Source organism: Manacus candei, unplaced genomic scaffold (genome assembly GCF_025592945.1).
Source record: "Manacus candei isolate 608988 ecotype Guabito, Panama unplaced genomic scaffold, ASM2559294v1 h1tg000022l, whole genome shotgun sequence".
Taxonomy (NCBI): Eukaryota; Metazoa; Chordata; class Aves; order Passeriformes; family Pipridae; genus Manacus; species Manacus candei.
Genome location: NW_026138070.1, coordinates 321,994 through 348,250, shown reverse-complemented (window position 1 = coordinate 348,250; position 26,257 = coordinate 321,994). Strand labels below are relative to the sequence as shown.

Here is a 26,257-nt window from a genome sequence, read left to right as displayed (position 1 = left end):
CCTCCGTTTGACCTATTCTTCTGGAGTGCTGTCAGTTCTCTCTGGAGCTTCACAAGGCTCATCCAGAGCAGCCCTCGGTAAACACGAGCAGGGCATCCTGGCTTGGGCTGGGACCACGATCCACACGTGCTCACAAGGGCTGAGGAAGCACCGGTGCTGCAGGGCTGCTGCTGGAACCACAGCACGGTCAGTAGCCAAAGCAGGCTGGGACAGGGACAGCCATCTCTGTGGCAGTAACCCCAAGTGTGTTCTAAAGGCTTTGTGTGGATCTTTTGAAGCAGCGACTGCAGTAGCAGTGGTTACCTGGGGTATCACACAGAGAGCACTGCGGCAGGATTACAGCTCCCGGCCCTCGGCTGGGCCGGTGACTCATGAAAGCATCCCGCCAACTTGCTGGGTTTATTTACAGTAAGTAAATTAAAGCCCTGGTACAAATCTTTGCTGTGTAACAGGATTTGTGAGCTTCTAAGAAAGGGTGACACTGTTGGACCAGTTTGCCAAGAAAATATTCTGTGCATAGGGGGATGTTGGGTTCACCAAGTAACGTACGGTCCCAGCTGCCAACGCCAAGGTGAAACAGGGCTCTTCCACTGTCCTGCTTCTTATTTCTACTTTGCAGTATTCAGAGAGGACATCCAAGGCTAGCGATGGGGACACCAGTCTCCACTTGGGACCCGTCTCCCTGTTCAATGGCATTTGTAATTCCAGATGGCCTTAGAAGACCCAACCAGCACTGAATTGTGCAACAAACTTCTTTTTGATAAACTGTGCCCTTTGGGAACAGTGCCAGCCAAGGGCAGGGCTGTGTTTTGCTCTCTGTTTTATATTTAGGATATGAAAGATTTGGAGGATTTTATAGTCATGGCTTCGTGTGCTTGCTCTGCTTTCTCCTCTCCCTCTGGTTTTATTCCCAGGCTTTTCTAAATGCTGCTCTGTTTGGTTTCTTCTCCTCTTCAGTCCTTCCTCTCATCTCCTCAACTCCTCAAATTTATAAAAAAGTCAGTTCTAATCCTGCACAGATCCCAGATCTGGAGGGACTGTTACATCTAATACGACTTCCTTTAATCTGTCTGTCTCTTCTCTACCAAAATCTGCAGCCAGAGGCATGGGTGGGTGGCCCATCACTGTGGGAGGGAAACCAACCAAACCAGGCGATGTGCAAGCACGATCCTACTGTTGTAGCATTGATGTGCCAGAGTGGGCAGTGGTTAGAGAGGACATTCTGCCCACAAGGGCAGTTGGGAAGGACATAAGGGCACTCTTGGTAACGTATGCAAAGGATCAAATGAGTAGGGTTTGGTTTTTTCCCTTCAGATTATATAGTTCACATGGGAGCTAATGTTTAATCTTAATTTCTTGCTGATATTAATCGTAGTTTGGTCAAGGTTTGGAAAGTGAAAGTCTTGCATGGCACTAGTACAATCGTAGTGTCTGACTCGTTGCCGTGATAGATGAGTCTCCACTTGGCACCCGAACAGGAAGGTTTCAGACATGCCAAGGATTTGACGGTTGCATCAGTTCACAACTGGTGGGAGGGAGGTGAGAGGAAAGCTGTGGAGGCCGTGCTTGGATTCAGGCAGCTATAGGAGCCTGGGGAGAGGCTGGGATTCCTGGCATGGTGCTGCAGGACGATCCCACAGGAAGTGTGAGGTGTCTGTTGGGAAATGGTAGGGTCTGGCTGAGCTGAGGGGGGTTTGGTTTGGGGGAGCTGGGTGTGCTTCAGGCCCATGTTCCCATCTTGCACTTCTCGTGTGATGGCAGAGCTGAAATGTCCTTGCGAGAACATCGTCCTTGGTTTTTAACTAAACAGAAAAGGTAGCACCTTTACTGCTCCAGTGTGTAGGGAAGTCACCCCCTGACTGTTCTCTGTTGACCTGAGCTTGGAAAAAGAGGAAAGAGGAAAACAGGAAGGTTTTCATCAAAGGAGATTGGGCAAACATTGATCCAGCAGTGCTGGGCGCTGTGCTGGGTTTGGGGACAGTGAGTGTGGCTTTATAGCAAGGGTGATGTGGGGTTTAAAAGAGTGATTTGTGCTGACTTGGAGGGTCTCAAATTAGGGCATGATAGAAAAAGGATTGTCTGTTATCAAAAGTTAGTTCAGTCTAAATTAATCTAAAAATGTATAATTTCATCTCAACTAAAACTACTGGAATGTAATTAAATTCCAAAGTAGAATGAGCTGAGAGGGTGTAAGAAAAGATAAGCATCAGAATGAGACAATAATTGAGTTTGTATTGTAAACACATTCCTGTAGGAATTTGGGATTTTTTAAGCTGCTTCATTAGAAATTAAGTCGAGAATGCTTAACAGCTTGGGCGTGTTTTGGAGAAGTGGTTCAGTACCTTTATATTTGTCTGTGTCTTTTGTTTGCAGGATTTTCTATATTTGGGGTTAATTCTCTCTTATCGTCTACTAGTTTATTAATAACTTTAAAGGGGAATAAGGCTTAAAATTGGAAAATGTGTATTTCCATGTGAAGCTTATTGTTTTGCGGACTCATGTAAATTTTTTATCTCATTTTCACTAAAAATTGGATCTTTAATGTATAAAATTGGTAAATTAGGTTAGTACCATGAAAACACTCTGTGTTAATTCTGAAGTGCCTCCCATGAAGTACAGGAGTGAATACACTGTCCTTGTTCTGTGCACAAGTCGCTCGCTGAGTCCCTCGGGTGGGACTGAGCCAGGTCGGGTCCCGCCGTGCCATCCTCCCTCACAGCAGCTGCAGAGCCAAGGTGTGAAGGAGAGCATTGGGTAGGATGAGTGGTGTATTGTGTCGTCATTTGAATAACTGATTTGAACGCTTTCAGCCCAAAACCTGCTTGTTAGGGTGTTTGTAGACCACTATAGTTGGTGGTTTGAGACTCATTTTGCTGGTGCCAGCATCTGTGCTGCAAGTGTTGGATGAGGGATGGAGAAAATTGATGCTACCATGCTCTTGGCTTGATCCAGAACCCAAACACTGTGTGGAAGGGTGGCGATGATGGGAATTTAGTGCCTCTTTAGTGATAATGCACAGCCTGCTTGGTACCAGTACCTTACGTTATGGAGTTCTTTAGTTTTTTGCAAAGGTTTTCAGGAAAAATGCAGAAAGGTTTCCCTATCATTGGCTAAAAATACTTTACCCTTAATTCTGAAAAATGACTTTGTGGATCTTCATATTTCACAGACCATAACTAGATTACTACCTTTTACTGGAATACTTTGTGTTAATGAAGACCGATTGGAATCACATAATAGATTTCCTCTAAAGAAGGCATTATGTGGTTATTTTTTACTGTCTGGCATTCTAGTTAATTGCCTTGTCATCATTAATTGATGGGACTAAATTGATATAAATAAACAGATTATATTTGTGAGGTTCATTTGAAAGAGAGGAAGGGCTGAGAACAGGCTGCTGTGGGGCGTTTGGCACCTGCCTCAGGCAGAGCAGGTGACTGTTGACGAGAGCTCAGGCTGCTCAGTGCCACCTCTTGTGAACCTGTTTGGAGCAGTGAGCTTTGCCCAGACAGGAGTGTGGTCACTTGTGTTTTCCCATGTTAAAACTAACCTCAGCAGTCGGCTCAGTCCTAAGCTTCAGCCCTGCAAAGAGCCAGTGGTCCTGTCTGAGGGCCGAGGACAGCCAGCCCTGTCAGCCCAGCTTCCGGGGCAGTTCCATTTCTGGTGTCCAGGTTAATCCAGATTTATGTAGATAGTTACTATTAATCAGCAATCAACAGAGTCCAAGGAAAATCAACCTTTTTTAATTCAATTGCAATATTACATATGATGCTTTTACCTGGACAGAGCAAGCTGGTGGTGCCTGTCGAGCAGCACCCTGTCTCCTCTCCAGCCCTTCCTGGAGTGCTCTGCTCATCTTCCACGAGGCCTGGCTTTGCTGATGGGGGGCAGATGGGATACTGGAGCACATCTGGGGAGTTGATCCCTCCCCTACCAGCGTTGTCTGTTCCTCTAGCCTTCTCTGCTTTGATGCCTTGCAGTGTTGGAAGTTTATTGACTGTCAAACTGCATTTATGACTTGAAGCGGTTCTCAATTAAAATTTATAATTAATGAGTTATTATTCAATTTTCAAATATTTATGGATTTTTGTAGTGTCTCAAGTCATGAACCAAGCTCCACACTGCTAGCAGAGGAAGAGCCAGGAAACCCTTTTCCTTCCTCAGAGCTCTACTCTCCTCCTGTCCCCAGTGAGATTTTCCCAATCCCCTGCAAAGCCTGCACAGTTCCCACCATCTGCTGTGCTGGGGAGGTGACACCTGCCAGAGCCCAAGGCTGTGGACATTGAGGATGTCCTGGCAAATTCCTCTGGTATGTGGTGTTTTGGACAAAAGCAAGGTACGGCCTCACTTTAGTGCAGTTGGGAAAACCTTGTTAGCCTTGAGCTGGAGGTTGTAATGAGTGAGGAAGTTGAGCTGGAAGTAAGTTAACTAAATAAATAGAATTTTTCTTCCCTTTTCTTCCTCTCTCATAAGAACGTGGCAGCATTTGCACACATCTGCGTCACTGCTGTGCTGGGAAGGCAGAAAGGCTGCTGGGACCTGGGGCCTGGAGCCCTTTGGTGTGTGTGAGCACAGAGAGGGAACAGGGCTCTCCTCAGTGTGCCAACAGAGATTGTGGTGATTAATCTGAGAATAGTTTAAAGCATTCATGAGTTGTAAGAATTAATTCCCAATAAATCAAATGGCATCCCCATGGGAGTAGGGAAGAGAAATAAATGAGGGCTAAAGAAATTGATAAAAATCCTTGAGCAATAAAGAGATGAACGCCAGTTCCTTTAAAATTATATTTAAATGAACAAAGTTGATTTAACTGTCTTTTTTCATACCTTGTACTAAGATTTAGTTCTATAGCATGTCATTATATCAAGAAATAATTTGCCAAAAGACTTTCTAGCATTTCATGTGCATTCCACTTAATGACAATTTTAATATTCCGGCTTTGGTCCTACATCGTTAGGAGGATGCTTCAATTGCTTGGTGTTCTGAGGAGTTCATAAAGACTATTTCTAATTTCTCTTTCAAGTCTGTTACAGGGTTCAGAGCCATCAACACATGAATTATCATGTTACTCAGTAAAATGATGTGGGGAAAACTGTTGTTACCTGCTTGAACTAAATATGCAGCTTTGGGACAGCTCTGTTTCCAAAGGATCTTCCTGCCTAGTGAGCTCTGGACAAGGTGCTGAACTGAGTTCTGACTCACTGTGTCAGTGGGAGAGAGAGCTCGCCCTCCTGGTTGTGCTGGAATGAAATATCTCTTCTTTGGTTTTAATCTGGTTTTTGGTTTGGTTTTTTGTTTTTTTTTGATTGGCTCTAAGAAGAAAATTGTTAATGATGGAATTCATCAGGCTGAGTAACCATGATAGGCAGAGATGCTGGGTGAGTCTTTCGTGGAATTCATTCTTTGGCAACAGCTGCAATACCATTAAGTATAAATGGCAGCAGAGTAAATGTTTACTGAGAAGGCAGATCCTGTTATTAGTTGTATTGCTGTTACTAGTGCTGCTAGCACTGTTCCCTGTTTTCTAGTTGTGTCCAGAGCAAGTACGCAGAGCAAAGATGTTCTTTCCTGAAGCATTCATGAATAGAGGTCTTAGCACAGGAGAAGTGGTGCTGGTTGGAGTTGTTGTTACAAGAGGTGCCCATAGTTGCCCTGATGCTCTTGTTTTCCTCAGCCTGCTGGGGACATCCACGGGGGCACAGGCAAGGCTCTGCTGCCCCGTTGCCCACAGTGAAGCCGCTGCTTTTGGCACCTGCCTGCGTTGTGTTGCAGAGTCATCGCTGCTGGGAGGACGATCTGGTCCTGCCTCAGTCAGCAGAGCCCCAGATGTTCCTGGGATTGACTGCTGTACCCATGCATTGTGCAAACAGAATATCTGCAGGATGAATTTTTGTGGCACCGGCATCCTGATCACTCCTTACGTAGCCCCAAGAAGTTGCTTTTGGGGTAAGACTTGTCCCCAGGTGTCCCAGCCCACACAAAGAGATGCCCAGCAGTTGTGTAGTGTTCTGCAATTTGTGTTGCAGCCATCAGCATTTATCCCAATTGTGCAGAAAGGCTTTCCTTGGCAGCCCCTGGCAGTCCTGTGCAATGGCACAAGAGCCAACTTGGCACTGGCACGGGCTTGTTCAGTCCTGTTTGTTGGAGCTGCAGGTAATTACTCCCATACTTAATGAATCACATTACTTTTATTGATGAACACGGAGGCTACATGCTGGAAAGAGGAGGTAAGGATTAAGTTTTATGGCCTACTGCTGCTATGAGAAGGAGCACCTAGGCACCAATTAATGCTCCCTTGATGGGATTAGCCATTGTGTTAACCGCAACTCTGGATAAAATTGCTAAGTCTGTGACTTCAGACTTTAACTTCTTAAATATTGTAGATACAAAGTAAGTTCACTTGCATCTTAAATGCAAATGACATTTAATTCTAGATACAAAAAACTTGCAGGGTATTTACATTTTCTTCTGATTTATACCTCTTCTTACGTAGATAAAAAGACTTTTTCTGAAGTTTATTTCATCCCTGCAGAGTTCAAAGATAGGGCAAATTTCAAACACAAAATCTGTGATTCCTTTGGTTACCATGCCAGTAATCCCAGCTTTCAGTGGAGAGAGTGGAGACTGTAATGGCAGCAGCCTGTCCCTGTGAGGTGACACACTGCTTGGTTCCCAGCAGTTATTGGGAAGTCTGAACATCTCCATTAGGTTATTAAGGGGCTTTTCTTTGGTTTCTGGTCCCACTGATACAGGCTGGGCTGGGGTTTCTTTTCTTCTAGGGCAAGTGTGAGTCAATGCCTGAGGGTCAAAGTCAAGTGTTTATTTGGGAGGGAAAAAAAGGGTTTGTAAGAACAATTCATGTGTGATCTGCCAGTGTTAAAGCTGTGATGGATGGAGTCCCCACAGTCTGGAAAACATTTGCCCATGTAAATGTTGGTACGGAAGAGAGCTACAGGTACCTGTTACAGCATCCTCCAGGTGCACCCCTGGGCTGATGGAGTGATGCCCTCGACACAGGGACTGCAGTTCTGCCTCAGCAATGGGTGACCCCGTCCTTAATGAGTTTGGGTGACTCCCTAAATCAACAGTTAGTGTCTGGGTGTCAGCTTGGCCAAGGGCGGGTGTGACATCCCGGGCTGCAACTGCTCAAGATTCCTCTTTCTGTTTTCCATTTGGGCTTTAATCTTCTGATAAGCCCCAGGTACAGTGAGGAGAAATGTCAGAGTAAATGAAGACTTGGAGAGCAGCATTTCTGAGGGGAGAAATAACTTCTGTCATCAGATTTTTTTTCTTGGGCAGAAACAAGAAATAAGAGATGAGGTATTTCTGAGAGCATGATGTCAGTCAGGAGCATTCCTGACCCACAGTCCTCATCCATCACTGCTGCAGTGTGAGGCCATACAGCTGCACACAGTGCAGACAAAAAGGAGAAAGGAGTAGGTGGTTACTTGGAGTTCATCATGTGAAGTGTTTGGTCCCCAGAGCTCTGCCTGCCCTGGGCTGCTGCATGGGAGAGCACTGACTGAGTGGGAGGCACCTGCCCCCACTTGCTCTTGACGCTTCTCCCCATTCCCAAATTGACCTGGATGAAGACTGATTTAAGGACTTGGTCCTCTTTGTGTTCATATTTTCTTGCAAGGCTCTGTTACTTTCCAGCCTTCTTCCAGAACTCCAGGTTTTCCCAGCCAGTTTCTGCACCAGGAGGTTGCTCCTTTGGGAGAGCAGAAGTTAATTTCTCATTATTATCATGCATAGATGCAGAAGATGGAAGAGAGTCCCTTGCTGTTGTCCCTTGGCTCCATGATAACTTCATAGCCAGAGAAAATATCATGCAGGTGAAAAATAGCATCATCCAGGCTGTTTGCAGGAGCTGTTTCTCAGTGCAGTGGGTGGCAGGGATGGAGGGGGCTTGTGCACCAGTGCAGTACAGGAAGGGTCTGGTCTGTGGTATCTCTGCTTCGTGGCAGCTGCATTAAACATCTGTATTGCTGCATTAAATATCCTCCTTGGCTTGGAATTGGAATAAATGCAAGATGATAAAATAAAGAATAATTTTTGGAGCCATGGACCTCAAGGAATGGTTCTAGATGATCTTACTCTGTTATCCTGAAAAAGAGAAGTTTTTGGATTTACAATATTTGCAATTCCCTTTTGGCACCCCCAGCTCCCAAGGCAGTAAAATGTATTCATTAACTGATATGTCTGACATTTACCATATCTTGATGTGACAATTTAGAGGGAACTGGTTGCACTGAACAGCGTTATTAATATTGCAGTAATGTGATTAGGGGGAAATCTTGGTCCAGATGGACCTAAATTTATGAGAACAATGGAGAGGCAGATACAAAGCAAATATCCAAAATATCCTGATCTTAACTTGTTTTCTGTTTACTTCCTCATTGTGTCTGGTTCCTGTTCACAACTGTTCATCAGTTGGCTGCTCTGGGCTGTCTGAATGTTGAGGAATGAGCAGCGCAGAGCTTCCCTCTCCATTCTTCCTTATAGTGGGTGAAATGCAGCAGCAGTGTAGATCAGGTTAAAATTGCATCTCATCTCATGAATTTATCTTTAAAACCCAGCCTCTTTCTGCGAGCCTTAAAGCAGCTCAATACACTCTTATCAAAATCGACAACTGCTCCAGAGATCCTTAAGAGATTTTGTTTCATTGGACTCTATTTTATATAAATCTCGTTAACTGCTTTGCCTGTGCCCTCTCACTGTGCTCCTTATTCATCACAGGAATAAACCAACAAACCCAGTTCCAACCCTGCCGAGCAGCAGCGAGGCTGCAGAGCTCTGCTCTGTGCTCCCTGTGCTTGCGTGGGGCCGAAGGCGAGGGAAGCAGGATTTCCCTGACGTCAGAAACCTTGAGGGCCTTGGAGCGTGTGTTTTGTGAAGCGCTGTGTGTGTGGGGAGGCACCAAGCAGGAGATCAGTGCACGCTGTCGTTTCATCCCACGAGGGTGACTCGCCATCAGGCACATGACACGTCCCAGCAGTGCCTCTGTGATGTATGATGATGGGAGAAGGGTTTGAGCTGACATGTGCACCGACTGGGGGTTTATAGAATAAACACTGAAATGAGATATGTAATATCTGCACTGAATTAATCCCGTACTATCTGTGGTGCTGTCAGACAGACGCCGTGGCTGTGCTGACACCCAGGTGTTTATTTTCAGGGTGACACGTAGGAGTAGAGAGGAGGAGCAGCCTTCCCAAACCCCCAAGGCCCCGAGCCTTGGTCCAGGCTGCTGGGACCCAGGGGGCAGGAGGATGTGCATTTTGGGCGGATGGAACTCGGGTTTCTGCTCACAGGCAATAAATATTTGTGTGTATGTGGAAAAAATGCTCACTGCCCCTGCCTCTGGCATGGGCTGCTCGCTGCCTCCCAGCAGGGGGGAGTATTTTTTATTTCTCAGTGTTGCAGCAGACATACCCCAGTTGTGATTCTTCTTAGCAGACAGCAAAACCTCTGTGGATGTTGTTATACACCCAAACCACTCTGGCTCCTGTCTGCTGGGTGTCACCATACTTTTAGGGACAGTGTGGTTTCTAAGTGGAAAACAGTTTCCTGTGTCTTTGAAGTCTAGGAGGTGCTCAGAAGGGAGGAGGTTACTCCCTGTCTAGCACTGATCTAAGCAGAACAGCAAAACCCATGTATAAGCTCATGCTTTTATCCTTTTCTCTTTTTAAACAAACATCCATGTCCTGATGCAGCATTAAAGGTGATTGGAATCTCACCATGCTGATGTGTTAGCAAGAGAGAGAGATTGTCTATAATTAAATAACAGCAATCCTTTTTTTCCCTAAATTTTCTTTTTTTTTCTAATTTTCAGCATGTAGCAGTCAAAATACAGCCTGTGAAAATGTTGGCTATTTTATAAGATTTCCCTTTTTTTTTTTTTCTTTAACCTGCACTTCCTGCATTAGGTATAGGATCCTCACATAAAAGTTTGCAGATTGCAAATATCAGTTCCACCAGGTAACGGCAACAAAAGGAGAACATTTATTTGATGTCAAATCCTGGCTGTTTCTGTTCTGTGGAGCCTTTCACTGGTGTGCGGGATGTTGCTTCATAGACACTCTCAGGCTGGTTTTGTTGCTTTGTGTAATCCAAACCTGTTTCTTGCTTTCAGACCACAGAATGGTTCTATGATCCTGTACAACAGGAAGAAAGTGAAATACAGGAAAGATGGATATTGCTGGAAAAAAAGGAAAGACGGGAAAACCACCAGGGAGGATCACATGAAACTGAAGGTGCAAGGAGTGGAGGTAGGAGCACGTTTCTGTTTGAATTCAGCCCAGAATCTGTGCATGTGTTTAAGGAACCATTGCTCTGATGATAGTATTCAGCCACTCTGAGACATTCAGACAGGTGATTTCACCTGAGACAGTGTTTCTGGAATAAGCGTGTTTATTCTAAAATATGTCATTGTATAAAACCACTTTTCTTTCTTAAACTCCAGCTGCATGGGGAAAGGGCCAAAGTGGTCAAAGAGTGTTAAAAGGTGTAATTGTAGCGTTTAGCTGTGTCATTTTAGCCAAGAAGCGCGAGGCTGCCGGGAGTGTGGTTGTGTATTTGATTTTGCAGCAGTGTAATCAGGGTGATTGGGGTGTCCACCACAGGCAGAGCTTCGTCTGTGTCTCCAGGCCTGTCTGGCAGCTTCCAGGCTGGACTTAGGACTAAGCAGAGCTTTCCAGCCTCACCCTCAGGCCCACCTTGGCAGGTGTTTTGGATGGCACTGACTCCCTCCTGTTGGGGTGATGGGCACCCTGTGCTCTCTGCACGGGGCTGGTGTTGACACCCCCTGGGCATCCCCTGAGTCAGTGCCAGCAATGTGAAGGGGACGAGTGCCCAGAATTCACCTCGTGCTCCGGCTTCCTCCTGGGCTATTTGTCATTCTTACATTCTGTCTGCTCTAATGAGGTTTTGGGGTTTAAAATAGTGTTAAATGGATTGCATTATATTACACCAGAGAGGCATAACTTTGTTCCATAATTTTTACATCCAATAACAATGTTTTATTATGACAAGCACAAAAAAAAAAAAGTCAGTATCAGAGAAATGGTGCCTTGTTTTTGTTTCGAGTTTGCAGAGTGTGATTTAATTAACTTGTGTGAACATTCACGATGCAGAACACCAGACCCTGTAGCACCCCCTTACCTGTAGCAAGGGGTTGGTGATGACCCTTGGCTGCCACACAAACACATGGAGGAAATAACTATGACTTTCAGGCAGGTTTTTCCAAAGATGGAGGCATCAAGCCTTGGAGGATCCAGCTGCGTGTATGTGGTGGTGATCATGTTTAGCTCAAATAGGCCGGCACTGAACCCAGTGATTTCTGTTTTACTGAAGTGTGTCTTCTGGAAAGTAACAAATCCAGATGGGGCCATCGCAGGAGCTGGAGGATGTGCAGCTTTCAGGGTTTCTCCCCATGGCTGATCACGTTCACCACTTAGGAAAATAAGCGTTAAATACTTGCGTTGCGATTTGGACGTACCAGGGTTTGACCATTCAGTCATGCATCCTTCTCCAGCTGAAGAGCACTTTAGTACCTCATATTTTATTTCCAAGGAGGTACTTGTGCCCTCTCATCCCCAGGCAGCACCTGGGAGGTCACTGCCAGTCTCTGTTCTGAACAATGCAGAAAATGTTCATTTTCTTGACCTCCAGGTGTTGCTTGGGCAGAATGATGTAGTTTTAACCATGTTAGTTGATTACTCGATCAGTACACCATGGTACTTCACAGGCAGCATTCTGGGTTTCGGTTTCTGATATCGTCCTAAAAGGAAGTGATGTTCTCAACTTGGGCATGTAGGCAGCAGATTTAAAATAACAAAAAAAAGGCTTTTCTCAAAGTTGGAATGATACCGTAGTTAGCCGCATTCAGGTTTAACAGGGCATGAAATAACTGTCTGCCTTGTGGCACTGCCAGATCATCTCAGCGACTCTTGCAGCCAGAAGATAAATAGGGATCATCGTTGCACTGATGGAAAAGTACTTGCAGAGCTGACAGCCAAGAGCATCAATAGCATCCAAACATTGCTCTGGAAACGGCAGCTTGGAGGAACATGCTGGCCTGTGAAACTACTGACCAGCCAGTTCTGAACAGGGATTTGTATTAGAAGATTTAATAATTAACTCCTTCCTGAGTGTCATCAATGTGATGGCTCCTGTGTCTTTCCAAGTTTTGAGTAAAGAGAAAAATGCATTTTGAAACTAAAAGTCTACACCAGATCCTTGGGGATGTTGCCGTCTGTCAGAACCATATAGAAGGATTTGGTGAGCATGGACAAGGCAGCTAAAGCAAATTTAGGACATAAATAAGGAATAAACTAATTTAAGTAGGAAAACACTCGTTTAAATAAATAAGGATTGGAAGGAATAAACTATTTAACGAAGTGGATAACAAATAAGAATGGCCTGAAATCCTCAAGCTGTTGGCTTGGTTAGCATCACTGTGCAGGAGAGGTCTGGGCAATACTTGGTTAATCTGATCACAGTCTTATTAGAAAGCACTGGATAAACCAGAAAGAAGTTAATTTGGCCTTTCCCTTAATATACCTCTTTGTGCAATTCTTTGTGGAATCTCTGGTCTGTGATCCTTTTAAAAATTCTAATTAATTAGGATCCCTGGCGATGTGTTCCTAATCAATTCACATAATTAAAAATTTTAACTAATAAATAATAGTAAGGAGAGTGTGGGAAGAGCTCTGCCATCCTTCCATCCGTGCTGCTCTGATCACAGTCGGCTGGCTCACGTTTGCCTTTCCTTGTGCATGAACTTTTCCAGGCACCTGTAACTGCACCTTCCCGTGAATTCATAGTAAACTGCTGCTAAAATTAAAATGAGGTCATGTTTTTATAGTGAATTTCCCTCTCATCCTCTGCGTTTTGGAAGGTCAATGCTGATCCTGCTGCTCTTTATCCTGTGTTGAGTATATTTTGGTCTCTCCAAACCCCAGTGCCTGAGGAGTGGTTATGGAGAAGGGCTGTCCTGAGCCTGGGGCAGAGCTGTGCCCGCAGGTCCTGCTCCAAGCACCACAGCTCCTGTATTTGAAATATCTTGTTCTCTTGTAGGAGGGTGTATGTTATCTCAGTATAATATGATAACGTTTATGAATTCCTTAAAAAAAAAACACAACAACACAAAAAAATCAAAACTTTATTTCAGTCTTATTAAGTGAGAAACTCCCTTGTGGAGATGGAGATGCAGAGTATCAATTTTGTATGCAGGACTTGTATTTAATTAATATCATAACAGTCCCTTAACACTATTGCAGATTAGTCCATGAGGACAGGAATGAAAATTTTAGATTATTCAATTACTGCATAAACCCTGGGACATCACTGTCAGAACTTGGCCCAGGTTTCTGTAGGGTGGTTTCTGTAGGGTCTGGGTCTCAGCAGCGTCTCTGTGCCCAGTGCTGAGTGACCGGGGTGGGCACAGTGTCTGTGGCTCCTGCAGCCTGGGGCTGGGGCGTCTGCCCAGGACCAGACCTTTCATTTTGGTAAATGACCAAATGGGCTCTTCTGTGTCGTGTAAAATAACTCACCATGGAATATTGACCTGCAAAATGGTTTTACACGTCACCATTCCCTGCTGTCGTGGGTGAATCTGCTCGTCCGTTGTCACCAGAGGGTGGGAGCAGCCTCGGAGGTGACACGAGCAGCACTAATCGGGGAGAGATTCCTAGGACAGCCTGAGCCAACTCACTTTAATTTACATGGGCTTTGCTTGCCCTCAGAGGTGAGCTGTGTAGTTTGCAAACTAATTAGGATTGCATTGTTCAATCGGTCTGTCTAATGCATTCCAGAGAAATACTGTGGAATGGCTCTGGAGGAGAAATGAGTTTAATGGGAGAGGCTTGTGACACACGTGTGCATACATTAACACAAACAAGGGAGAAACTTGCTTGTGAGGAGGGGCAGTTTTACCCAGACCTGTTCATCATTGCTGCAAACGGCATTGTCCTGACACCTCTCCTGAGATCTGACTGATGCCCCTTCTAACCAACCTTAACCTCCTGTAGCTCATTGGAGACCAGAGCCCAACAACATCTCCCCACCATTGCTGTGGCACACACACGTCCCCACAACGGGCATCAGGGGCAGATGCTGGTGCAGAAGTGTGGAGGTGTTGACTGTTCATGAGCTGGGGTTGGGTTTTATTCTGTTACCTGTTCCAGGTAGTGTTTATGGCACCTGGAATGCAGGGTTGTGATGACATCTTAACAATTCCTGTGCTGGTGGCAGTCCTAGGAAATGGGGAGCATTGTTTTGCTGTTTCTGAAAGGGAGAGTATGGTTTATTATTAAATCTGGAATGGGTCTCCTGGGAGTCTCTTTGGAAGGGAACATACATATCAATAATCCTTTCCTGTATCAGGGTCCTGATTTATTCTCCAGTTACATAAAGTCACAGCAAATGCTCATGAGTTTGGGCGTCTTTTCCTAATGCCTTGTACATGCCCAGGAGATTTTATTCTTCAGTAGACCCATAACCTTCCTAATCCTTTAATTGTCATGGCTTATTTAACTTCAGCAATAAAAGTTTTCCTAATATCTGGGTGTCTCAGAATGAAGGTTCAGCTGAGATCATGGCCTGTGTGTGACATTGGGGGATGCTCTGCCAGACAGGTGGCCCATAGGCAAGTTCTGCCCAAGTCAAGGGCAACCACTGTCCCTGCAGTGCAAGGCAACAGGTTTGCAGCACTTCTCAGGTAATTGCTCTGTAATTGGCTGCATCACTGTTTCTTCCCCTGTTTAATAAATAGCGTGAATAAAGCTGAGCCACATGTGGTAGGGTTGTAATTCAAATGCCATTCACTGAAGTCTGAGCATTTTTCATTTAGCATGTAAAGGCAGTTTTGATGTAAATGATTCCAAAAGGATCTCTGTGAACTAATGACATTAGCACTGGGCTGGACTGAAATTGTTGAGTGATTGGTGCTGCTCTCACCCCGTGCTGGTGACCTGCACTAGTGGAGGTGTCCCTGCCCAAGTCCCTGAGGTCCCTTCCAACCCAGACTGTTCTGTGATGAGTCTGGGGAGATGTCAGTTTGCAGAATCCTCTGCTGAGGGAGAATCTTGGCTACACATCATACTGATTTTTGCACCCCCCAAACAAAACAAAGCAAGCAAAAAAGTTTCATACATATATGTATATATATATATATACTTTTCTATTGTTCAGTCATCCTTATGAAAAAAAAATTAGAACAAGTAGGCAGACAAAGAATAAGCTGGGAGGCCCCCCTGCACCCCTCTGAAACATGAGGCTTGTCTCACCACATGGACTGTATGGCACAAACACACATTGACATTTATATTGAATATTTCAGTTTAGAGAAATTTGAAATTAAATCTATTTTCTGCCAGCTCTGTGGGAAAATCCATTTACGAAAACAAAATCCAATAAGAGATCTAAAGATCAGTGGCCAGAAATGAAATATATTGAGAATAAAATATATGGAGATTGGATTGCTAGCTCTGTGGGCTGGGTTTAATGTGCTGGGGACTGGGATGGGAGTGGAGGGGTACTGGTCCAAACTTTATCCCAGGGTTTGCAATGTAGATGAGGCAATTTAGCAAAACAAAATAAGCATCAATACTTTGGACCAGAGTTGGTGGTCACCATTTACCTTTTTGACCACACAGTTCCTTTCTGTGCCTGTGTGGAGAAAAATGAACTTGAAAGGCAACGTCTGTCCCTGGAGGTGGCTCCTGGAGCAGGGTCAGTGGGAGCCACACGACGAGGAGAATCCATGCTGTTCCTTGCAAGATTAAGAGGTTTCCTGGTTCTGTAGGGATCCCTGTGATTGCACAGAGGATCCAGATGCTGGAGCAGCATGTGCCTTGTAATCTTGTAATTGCATTGTGGGCTGACGGAGATAAGGGCTTCCACGGGAAGCGAGGAGTCTCGGTGGCTCTGCCTTCCCTACCTGGCTTTTAGTGAGCTCCTGTTTAGTTATCTATTTCACTGGGTCTTGGGCAGGAAAGCAAACATTGTTTTCTGTATTGCTGCTAATTCTGTATGCATCAGGGGTGCATTAAACATTTTAATTTCCCGAGTTCCTGTTGGAAAGCGAGATACTGCTCGTCAAGGTGTGCATGGGGAGTGGGGAGCAGGGAGAGCAGAGTCTTGTCAGGGTTGAAGGCACTGGAATTCCTGAACACAGTGTGGTGTTGTCCCCAATAAGCAGCACAGACACAGAACCTTGCAAAAGGGGATTTCAGAGTATGGCCCTGTCTGGCACATTCGAATGGCCACCCCTTTGTAGGATGTTATTTGCTCCCTCTTTTTATAGGCAAGAGATGAGAATTAATTAGCTGGTGTTTGCATACTCTTTGGACATATAAAGCATTTAATTGCCCACTAATACCCTGTGTGAAGCAAAAGGGAGAAGTGATGGAGGGAAGCAGGGAAGGAGCTCAGCAGTGCCAGCAGCGAGGGGTTCTCCCAATCCTTGGCTGGTGTCTGACCTCCAGGAATTAGTGTGAAGCAGGAGCTGTGCTCTGAATCTTGCTGTGTCTGCTGTAGGTCAGATTAAAGTCGCCAGGGGAAAGGGCTGTGCTGTGTCTGTGCTACAGCAGGGAAGCACAGGTGACCCTATAGGCAATATCAGGAATGCAGAAAGTGTGAATTATTGTATTTCAGGGGCAAAACCAGCTTTTCTACTCTCTGCTTGTTTTAAAACCATCGCGGACATTGGGTTACACGTAGCAGTTGCCTTGTGTTTGCAGAATACCTTTTCCTTGTAGCAGTGGGATAATGCATTCGTCTACTCCGGTGTTCCCATATTTCTGCTGCCATCGCGTGGCTGCCGGGGATTAGCAGCACACTCCGTGTAGGAGAGACCTCACTGCCGTCCCGGGGGGCTGCTGGTGGCACAGCCGCAGCCAGACCCCAGTCCCTGACCCCCCAACCCTCTGCTGCTCCCCTGACCCCCCAACCCTCTGCTGCTCCTCTGCTCCTTGCTGGACTCTGCTCCTTGCGTCAGGGAGGGCTTGATGTCCCTCTGGAACTGCAGCGCTTGGCAGAGCTGCACTTGGTTTAATGTTTGGGTGAGTTCTCAAAGGAAGGTACAGTAGCTCTGAACTCTTCTAAGGTAATGAGTTCATGAAGTTACAGGTTCAGGTATCCAAATTAATCAGGATTTGGATCTCCCAGTGCAAAGCCTGAGAGTTGGTGGGGCATGTCCTGGTGCCTCTTTGGGGTGATGTGTGTTGGTGGCAGGGCTGTGCTGGGGAGCACTAACCATAATTCTAACCCTTGCCATGCTCCAGCTGGCACTGACCTGGTGCAGCCCCCACCATGGCATTCCCACTCCATACCACTCTGGACAGCTCCTGTACTGCTGGTGCAGCTCCTTGTCATTTACCACGACAAATACGTGGTGTTTTTCCATTAAAAGGCCCTGTACTCCAGAGGACTGCAGTGTCTTAGAGCACTATAAATATGTTTGTGAAGATTCTGCCTTCTCTCTGACCCCAGCCACTCTGTGATACTGCGTGGGCATTTCTGTTGATGGTTACACTTTGCCTGCAGTTTTTGTGTGCTTGTTGCCATGAAGGAATTTTGAATAAAAGCAGGATGAGGCGATTCGGGAATGCCAGAGCACTGCAAGTGAGATGTGCAGTGCCTGTGACTCTGCTGCACCACCTAATCCTCCTGCTGTGCTTCCTCCTGAGTGTGCATGATGGGAGCAACAGCTTGACCCTTCCATGTCGTTCTGTCAGTCAGGCTCACTGTTGTCCTTGGGGGCAAGTTTGCGTTCCTTGTGTAATGTCCTACCTGGTGCAGCCAGGACAGCTTATTTGAGTGGTTTCCTACTAAAAGGAAGCTGGTTTTGAGCTTAAAAAGATTACCATCTCCTTTCCTGCCTCCTTTGAAGAAGAGACATGGTTAGACTTCAGTGTCTCTTTAATCTCTCCTTGGAATAATGAACAGTACATTTATAATGACAAAAGCATAATCAATTTTTGTGTGTTAAGTCATGATCTTTCCTGGGAACACTTGCTGAGGTTTCTGCCCCCAGCTCCAAGCCTGGTGGTCCAGACCCATGGTCCTGCCCTGTCTCCATTCTTAGAGCAGGTAGAAGGAGCTCCCAGACCCTAAAGACCCTTCCTGCCCAATCTGTCCTGCTTCTGAATTAACACTTCTTGAACTACTGTAGCTGTATAAAATACATAGAAGGGTTTCAATGGCAAACCCAAAGTCTGAAGGTTTATTAATGGCTGGAGGGCACTGGAATTTAATATTTGCCTGTTGTCTTGTCAATTCACAGCTTTTAGAAGCCCAGCAGTGTGGAGATGATTCTATATATAGCAACTATATTTGAATAGTCCACATAGCTCCAAAGTAAATATTAATTCCATTATGCTATAAACCGTTATTTATCATGACAGAAAGTCATAAAGTTATTTTACTGGAATAGAGCCAGTAAATTGCATCTTCTAGATGAGATACAGCACATGTTGAATTCCAGCAGCAATTACCCAACATACTTTATACACGCCGGTGTTAAACACGCTCCAACATGCGCCGCAGCTGAGGCTCTATGGAGAGCCCTCTGTGGAGAGCCCTCTGTGGAGAGCCCTCTGTGGAGAGCCCTCTGTGGAGAGCCCTCTGCAGCTGTGATGGAGCAGGTGCACGTCCCTACCAGAGGTGGAGGCTGCTGGGGAACATGGGCAGGACTTTATGAAGTCATAATGACTTCATGAAGTGCATGTAGGGTTACACTGCCTGCGCCAGCAGCTTCCATGTGCTCCAGTTTGATCCGTGGATCAGTTATTCCTCATGCACAAGCAGCAGTGCAGAAGTGGTGGTACTTCAGCTCTGCAGCGTCCTGGGCAGAGGACACATCGCTGGAGCTGCTGCTGTGACAGGGGAGAGGATGTTGCACAATATTACAAATTTCAATGAGTTTATGGAGGCTGTCACTGATTGCAGCCTTTGGTGGGGATTGACCTTCAGCGTAGATTAGATCTTCCATTTTCTAGCAGAAAACAATATCAGGGAAACATTAAGGCACATCAGCAGTTGGATGCGCTTGTGCTAGCAGAACAGTGAAGACTGTCTGCCAAAAATTATTGACTTGTTGTTGTCTTTTATCCACAAAAATAACTCTTCTTATGTGTAACCTATGAGAGCTGTGCAGTGACTGCTGTTAGAGGAAAACCCCAACAGAGTATTGAATAAAATAATTAGTTTTAAAGAATTTTAAGTTTAGTTTCTTTTTCTTTAATGACTAAAAAATATCAGCCATCTGTGTCACCAAGCAGATGTTGCCCTAAGCAGAAGAACATAAAGTTCATTATGTCACATTTCTAAATATTTTATATATTTGTGTGAAAACTGGGGAGAGAAAAAGGCTCATTTAATCAGAAACATCTGTAAGATGGACTAGATTGCCTTCAATACCAGGAAGATTAAAACCATGAGGTTGACATTGGAGGACTGTTCAGATATCAAAGGATCAGCTCAGCATGCAACCACACATTATTTGAATTGTAAAAACACCTTTGAAATTGCCCAACTCTTGATTAAACAAACAAAATCTGAAGTGAATTGGGGATAGGTCATGATTTTAACGTTAGATTTTCAAAATCAAAGAAAAATGTGTGATGGTTGTTGGAAGTCCACGCTAGGAGGGAAACCCCCAAGCACAAGATCGTTAGCTGTAACATTCCTTGATATCCTGTAGCCAGGAGGGCACATTAATTAAAATACAGATTGCAGGGTCAAGAGGAACAGCTCAAGGGATCATCTGGCCTGTGCAGCACACGTCAGAAAATTCCACCTACTGATACCTGAATTCAGTCATCGCTTCTTGTTGCAGCTTTATTTCCAAAAAGATGTCAGTCATGATTTAAAGATGGGCAAAGGGGAGAGCCTTCTGCATGCTTGGCAGTGATGCCCCGAGGGGCTGATCTCTTGTACCACTCAAACCTTTGGTGTGTGGCCACGCTGGCTCTGTCCCCTCTCTTCTAGGAGCCCACAGCTGGATCTCTTCTAGCTGGCTGGGCTGAGAGTGCCATGACAGGTTCCTCCAAACCCTGCAGAGTCCAGGACAGGGAGGCTGTCCCTCTCTGCTGGGCAGGTGATGACTGGGGCTGGGTCATCCCACCCGACTGCTGACGGAGCAGGAGGTCACTGAGCCATTCCCAGTGCAGATGACAGAGTTGTGTGACAGGCTCTGCCTTGACACGAGGTGTGGTTGGTACAAACAAGCCCAGATGCCCTGGACACGGGGACAACACAGGGGAAAAATTGGGGTGTCAGAGGCCGCTGGCAGATGGCCTTTGTCAGGAGCATGTGTCTGAGTCGGCACAGCTGGGAACCTCGCTGCTGGCCAGAACATGAGTCAAGGCCATGCCCTCTCCAGTCCCCTTGGTGAGAGGCACTCAGAAACAGAACCTGAATTTTAATGTGTGTTTATGAAATGCTTCTGGTGGTATCATGTGACAGGTGGATCAGCTCTCTGCTTTCCACTGTGCCGCATTACTTTCTACCATCTATTTCTGATCAGAGCAGTCCTGCCTCTTCTCTTGTGTGAGTTGTTTTAAAACGTTTTTGTGGCTCTTTCCAGAAGACTTAGGATGTTCCCCTGTTCCCTCCAGCTGCTGTTGCTGAAAGCCTTCCCATGCTCTGATAACCCCCTTCTCCTTCCAGCAGCTCCCCTTGAACCAAGGATGCAGTCAGCACTCTCCTTGCCTGCCATCCCAATTCTGTCACCTTTTCTTTGTTGGCACCTTGGCTCTTTCTGCAGAAGTTTTGAGTCCCTCTTCTTAATCATGAAGTTTTTGGAGTTTTGCCCTGTTGACGTGATTTTGTCCTGATTTCCCCCGTTTCTGTAGTTACTTTTCTCCCTTCTGATTCTGTCTGTCCCCTTGTCCCTCATGTCTTCTCTCTCCAACCCTGTCCATTGGGGGTTTTATTCAAGGTCTTTTCTTCTTTGCCTTTGTTTGCCTCCCCTGTACTCACTGTGTGTTCTTTGGGACATGCAATGGGCCTTGGTGTTTCTCAGTGAGCACTGCTTGCCTCTGCAGGGTGTATAAATGATTAACTGTGCTGATGATAAAATGTAGGGCATGGTGTGTTTTTGGACAGGAACTACATTGCCATTGAGGATACGTTTTGCTTCTAGTGATGTAAATGTCTTTCACTAAGTAAAAGGAGTGTCTAGGACCTTCACAGAAGTCCTCTTTTCATTGCATGAGGCTCAGGGTCACAAGCTAAATCCTAAAATGCTTCATCTGTATGGGCAAGGAGTTTTTATTGTTGCAAATAAACAAAAGTACCTCTAGGTCTGGATTTTGGGATTTTCCTTCCTGAGACCTTTGAGGAACTTGTCCAAGAAACAGGCTCTCGGGAGTGCAGAGACCTTTCTTCTTTCTGATCTTCACATTTTGGGGCTCACCATTTGAACTGTAATCAGATAACCATCAGGCAATGGGTCTGCCTTGACTTGGGGTCATTTCTGGTCATTTTTTGAGTCTGGTACCATCAAACCATGCTGAAAAAGCAGAGAGAAGTCCGAGTGAGGAATCAGAAAAATTCCCAGGTAAAGTGTTTTCTACCTAGGCTTTTGGAGGAACATCCTTATTTCATGAATGACTTCAGGGAGAGGAGCAATCCCCACCAGGAAGCCATTGGGGAGGGTGGATTTTATTATATTTTGCCGGTAAACAAAACACAGCACAGTTAATACTTGCCCAAGTCCTGTGGGATCTCACTGACTAATGCAAAATGACAGTTGTCACAATATTCTGTATAAATACCTGTCTATTTGCAGGTGTCTGTTCTATTTTTAATGTGATCCCACCTTTCTTGCTGTGAGGGAGAAAGGGATGATCGATGGACCCTGCACCCATGTCTGTCATTTATATTCTTCTGTGGTGTAAAAGAATTCCAGGGTTTTAATGCACTTTCTGGCCTGCCATGGTAATTGTTATTCATGTAATTTCACTGGCAAGTGTGGATTGACAGGGTGGTACTGAGCTGATGGCTCGTGGTGATGTGGGCAGGGGGGACTGCAGCCAGTGTGCCAGAGCAGAGCCATCAGCACAGGTCAGACCATGGTGAGGGGTTGGGGTTAGGGAGAGTAAAACTTGAGTTGGGGAAAAAAGCAAATATAAATTAATGAGGACGATTTGCAGTGTCGCAAGTGTGCAGGTACAAGGACCACTTTGCACCATAGTTGGATAAATTTCAGGTTGTTTCTTTAGTTGTAGTTTGACATGTCTGAACCATATGAACCAACCTTCCTCAGGTGACTGGTATTTTTCCTTGTGGGTAACTTGAGCCCTTCCTGTATTAATTTGCATATATACGTATCTGTTTATAGCCATGTATATATTTACGTTGCTATAACTTACTTGCACACATTCAGTGAATTATTCATGAGGGATATTTTGAATTTCAATTCCTCAGCATCCTGCTTCATGCAGGCTCTGAATGTACCTCTGACCTCAGAGGTAGGAAAGTTCAGCACAAGATGGGGCACATTTGCTTCCCCTGGCTCTCGTAGGGGCTTCTTTCGAGCCTGACTGAGGGGAAGCACCTGATGCCATCGCTCTGCCCTCAGCCCAGCAGAACACAGGATACTGGGGCACCCATCAAACTGATGTCCTGCTCCCATGGCAACTTCTGATTTCTGGAGCCTGAGCAGGGAAAGCCTCAGCACCAGTGCTCCCAGTCTGACCCCTGCAGAACTTTCCCACTGACTGCTGGTGGAACACACTGTCTGATGGATGGGCATGCCATGCCAGGTTTTGGCAGCCTCAGACAGCCTTTTGCTTTTGAATAAAGCATTTCTGTAGCCTGCTCAAAATCTTCCAGTGGTGTTTACATTTTAATAGGCACTGCTGTAGAATGGAACATATTTTTATTGCTTACATTTATCAGCCAGAGCAAAAGCCGAGTGCCTGGGTGCAGCTTTGCAGGGAATTTGCTCTTCTAAGTAATCAGTAGATGAGACTATTTAGGAGAAAATACCGTAGAATTTTAACTTGTCAGATAACCATGCTGTGCCTGCATTTGATTGCCAATATACATCATTGGAAAGAAATTCTATTTAAAAATAGAATTTTCAGCAGTAAATTTTCAGCATGGAATAAAACGAGTGGGAAGTGGAAAGCCACATTTCTTTGTTTCATGCCAAAAGGAAGACCTCTAATACCGTTGTTTAAAAAAGCAAAATAAGGGAAATATGGAAGCTTTGACAGCGCCGGTTCCAACGTGTGGCAGTGGAGGGCTGGTTTGCCTCCATGACCACCCTCAGGGCAGTTTGGTGCTGAAGGGGGTCTGGCAGGGGGGACAGCAGTGCCCAGCAAAGCAGTTTCGGTGGTACTCCTCCTTGGTCCTGCAGCCAAAGGGGCGGTTTGCAGCTGGAGGGTGGTTCCTGTGCCAGGCCCCCGCAGCCATGGGGGCTGCCCATCCCCTCCCTGGGGCAGGATGTGATGCACAGGACAATGGCCATGCGCCATGTGGCACAAAGTGAACGGCCAGATTCCCCAGGGAAGCCTCTCCAGCCTCTCCTGACCTTCCCAGGAGACAGCTCTCTCAAACCACAGATGCAATTTAAAAATACACTTGCCAGGTGTTTGTTGAAAAAGAGCTGCTGCTGGTGGGAGCAGCAGCAGGGGCCGAGGGCGGGGATGCTGTGCCATGCCTGTTCCATAGGCTGTCACTCCCAGTGCTGATGGGGAACAGCTGAATTTCAGAGTGGCCTTCCTTGCCAGGCTGTAAAGCAAATGGCTCTGGAGGCAGTGACACATGGGCACTTCTCATCACCTGGCATCTGGAGCGCCGGTGAGAGCTGGCTCTCCAACTAGGACATGGCATGGCGTGATTTAGGAGGATGTTCAGCTTTTGCAATCTGCAGGCAATTTGGGCTGATGGATCTGCTCGCTGGAGCCGATGCAGGTCTGCTCAGGACAAACAGCTTTGTCTGCAGAGCCCCTGCTTGGGAACATTTCGGCAATGGTTTGATGGGAAACGTGGTGGTGATGGATGGGCAGCTTCTCACCAGCCATGCACTGCTTTAATAAGTTAATCAAGTGCTTAAAAAAGTTAAACTAAAGATTTGTTTTGGGATAGAATATTGGGTCATTTCTCAGCCCCTGTTTTCTGTTGGCGAAGGGGAATGTTGATGAATCTAATGCTCTCAAATCAATTTCTTTGAGAACAAATTGACTTGATGTTTTGCTTAGCGTGACAATCTGCAAGCAACAAACACCTATCGGCACATTTACCAAAGAAAAGTATGGATTAAATCATAGTTCAAATAGAAGTTAATTTTCAATACATAGTGATTCCAAGCTGTTTTGGTTGCTGCACTGGTTTTCCCCCTCACTGCCTGCGGGAATGCTTTTCCTGTTCCAAATGCAGACAAGGCCACCGGTCGTCTGGCAGAGGAGGAAGGCAGGTCAGGAGCCACAGCTGGACGTGCCAAAGGCAGAAGGGAAGAACCTCTCTTGGCAGCCAGTTTTCTGTCTGGCCAAAGACTCCTTTGCTCCAGCACCTTCTCCTTCACCGTTGCTCCAAAGTGGCTGTGGGAGCTCCTGTTGCAGAGGCAGTTGCTGTCAGCGTTGGCCAGTGTGGTCACCAAGTCAGGCTGGCTGGCAGCAGGCAAGCAGGGCGGGCTCAGAACAGCTGAGGGTTCCTTCTCCCTCCCCACCAGCATCATCCACAGCTGTTACCTGTGGCAGTTCAGTCAGTGTCCAGCAGCTCCTCCACACTGTGCTCCATCATAGCTGTCCCTGCCTGGGCATCCCGCCTCCCATAAGGAGTAAATAAAGCTCTGAAAGGGACAACTGTGGTGTCTCACACAGCAAAGTGAAGTTAAAACACAGTAGTGACAGCAGAAATGCTTATTATAATCGGAGCCCTCTCTAAAATGGAAAGGGACTTTTGATTATTGAGGTTAAGATGTCTCTGTGTCACTGCTAACGAGTGTGGTGTCACAGAGATTCCTTCTTGCTCTACTTTCTCTTTTTTTTGTCTGCATTTCTGAGTGTTCTTCACATGATCCGTCTGCTTCATGGCCTTTTTATGGTATTTTCCCACCTTGGTAGGGATAATCCATCAAATTCCAGTGTCACATTATTAAGGCTGTGTGGTGCCCTTTGAGCTTGGCAGTGCCAGCCTTGCTGCCTAAAACGTGCATCACATGCCAAGAACCCCATGGATCTATCTCTTCCAACCTCTCTCACTGCTAAAATATTGTCCTGTGGATATCAAATGAAAAAGGTACAGCCCTATTTCTTCAAAGATCAGCCAATCTAGCCCAGAGGCGTAATAAAATTCCAAACTTTGCTTTTAGGAATCATCTTTCATAAGTAATATTTTTCAGAGTTAAGTGGTAGGTACACAGCTGAGAAATAAAATACCAAGGCTCTGTGCCTTGGAGCTGTGTAAGGTTTACGTTGTGTTGGTTTTGTTAAGAGTTACAATGATGTAAAGAGGGTTCCTTGTTCTGTGAAGGTGCTTCAGCACAGGCTCAGTCTGGTGCTGCTCCTCTTCTAACAAGAAGTGGTCTGCACTGATGCTTCTCACAAAAAGCTTCAAACATTTGGCCTGAAGCTCTCAGTCTCAGTGGAGAAGCTTTCAAGTCACTCCCATGAATCTCAAGAACTCTATATACTGAATTTGTTGTTAGAGTTGAAGTAAGGGCAGAGGCATTGGAGAGCCCCTGGTCAGCAGGACCCATCTGGATCGTGCCACAAGCACCCTGTTCCTTGAGCATCCCGCTCTATGAGCATCCCGGTCAATGAGCATCCCAGTCTTCACTGGATGGGGAATTCCCACACTGGGCAGGACCCTGGGGCTTGTCAGGATGTTGGGTAAATGAAGAAAGCCTCACTTGAGGTTCCAGCAGTAAGATGCTGCTGGTTTTGTGTACAGAATGGGTTGTCTGTTGCTAAAACAGACTCTTGCCGTCTGCCTGTGGGTCTTGTGCCATCAGCAGCTGCTTTCATGGGGAGGTTTTATGGCCACGTGGTGTCAGACAACAAATGCAGGCGGCCATGAGAATGTGGTCATTAAGATTCTGTGCTTTTGTCTGTTAATGGTACCACAGAATAGTGATAATTATACAAAGCATCATTTAACATCATTGCCAGTGTGCTCTTTGTTTATTTATACACATTCTCATTCACAGTCAGCAGAACCCAGGCTCTCAAAGCTCCTGGCGAGTAGAATGTCCCATGGCTGTCGCTCCATTAGGAGCAAGGATTGTCATTGTCTTGTG

At 45.8% G+C, this 26,257-nt stretch overlaps 1 protein-coding gene across 7 annotated transcripts in view; it reads left to right on the top strand.

Moving 5' to 3' along the window:
- CAMTA1 (calmodulin binding transcription activator 1) overlaps positions 1-26,257 on the top strand; it is a 223,696-nt gene that overhangs the window by 64,700 nt on the left and 132,739 nt on the right. For all 7 annotated transcript variants that reach the window (XM_051786361.1, XM_051786362.1, XM_051786358.1 and 4 more), the window contains one exon: positions 10,136-10,271. In XM_051786361.1, the coding sequence (XP_051642321.1) occupies positions 10,136-10,271 (136 nt within the window). The remainder of the gene's footprint in view (positions 1-10,135; positions 10,272-26,257) is intronic.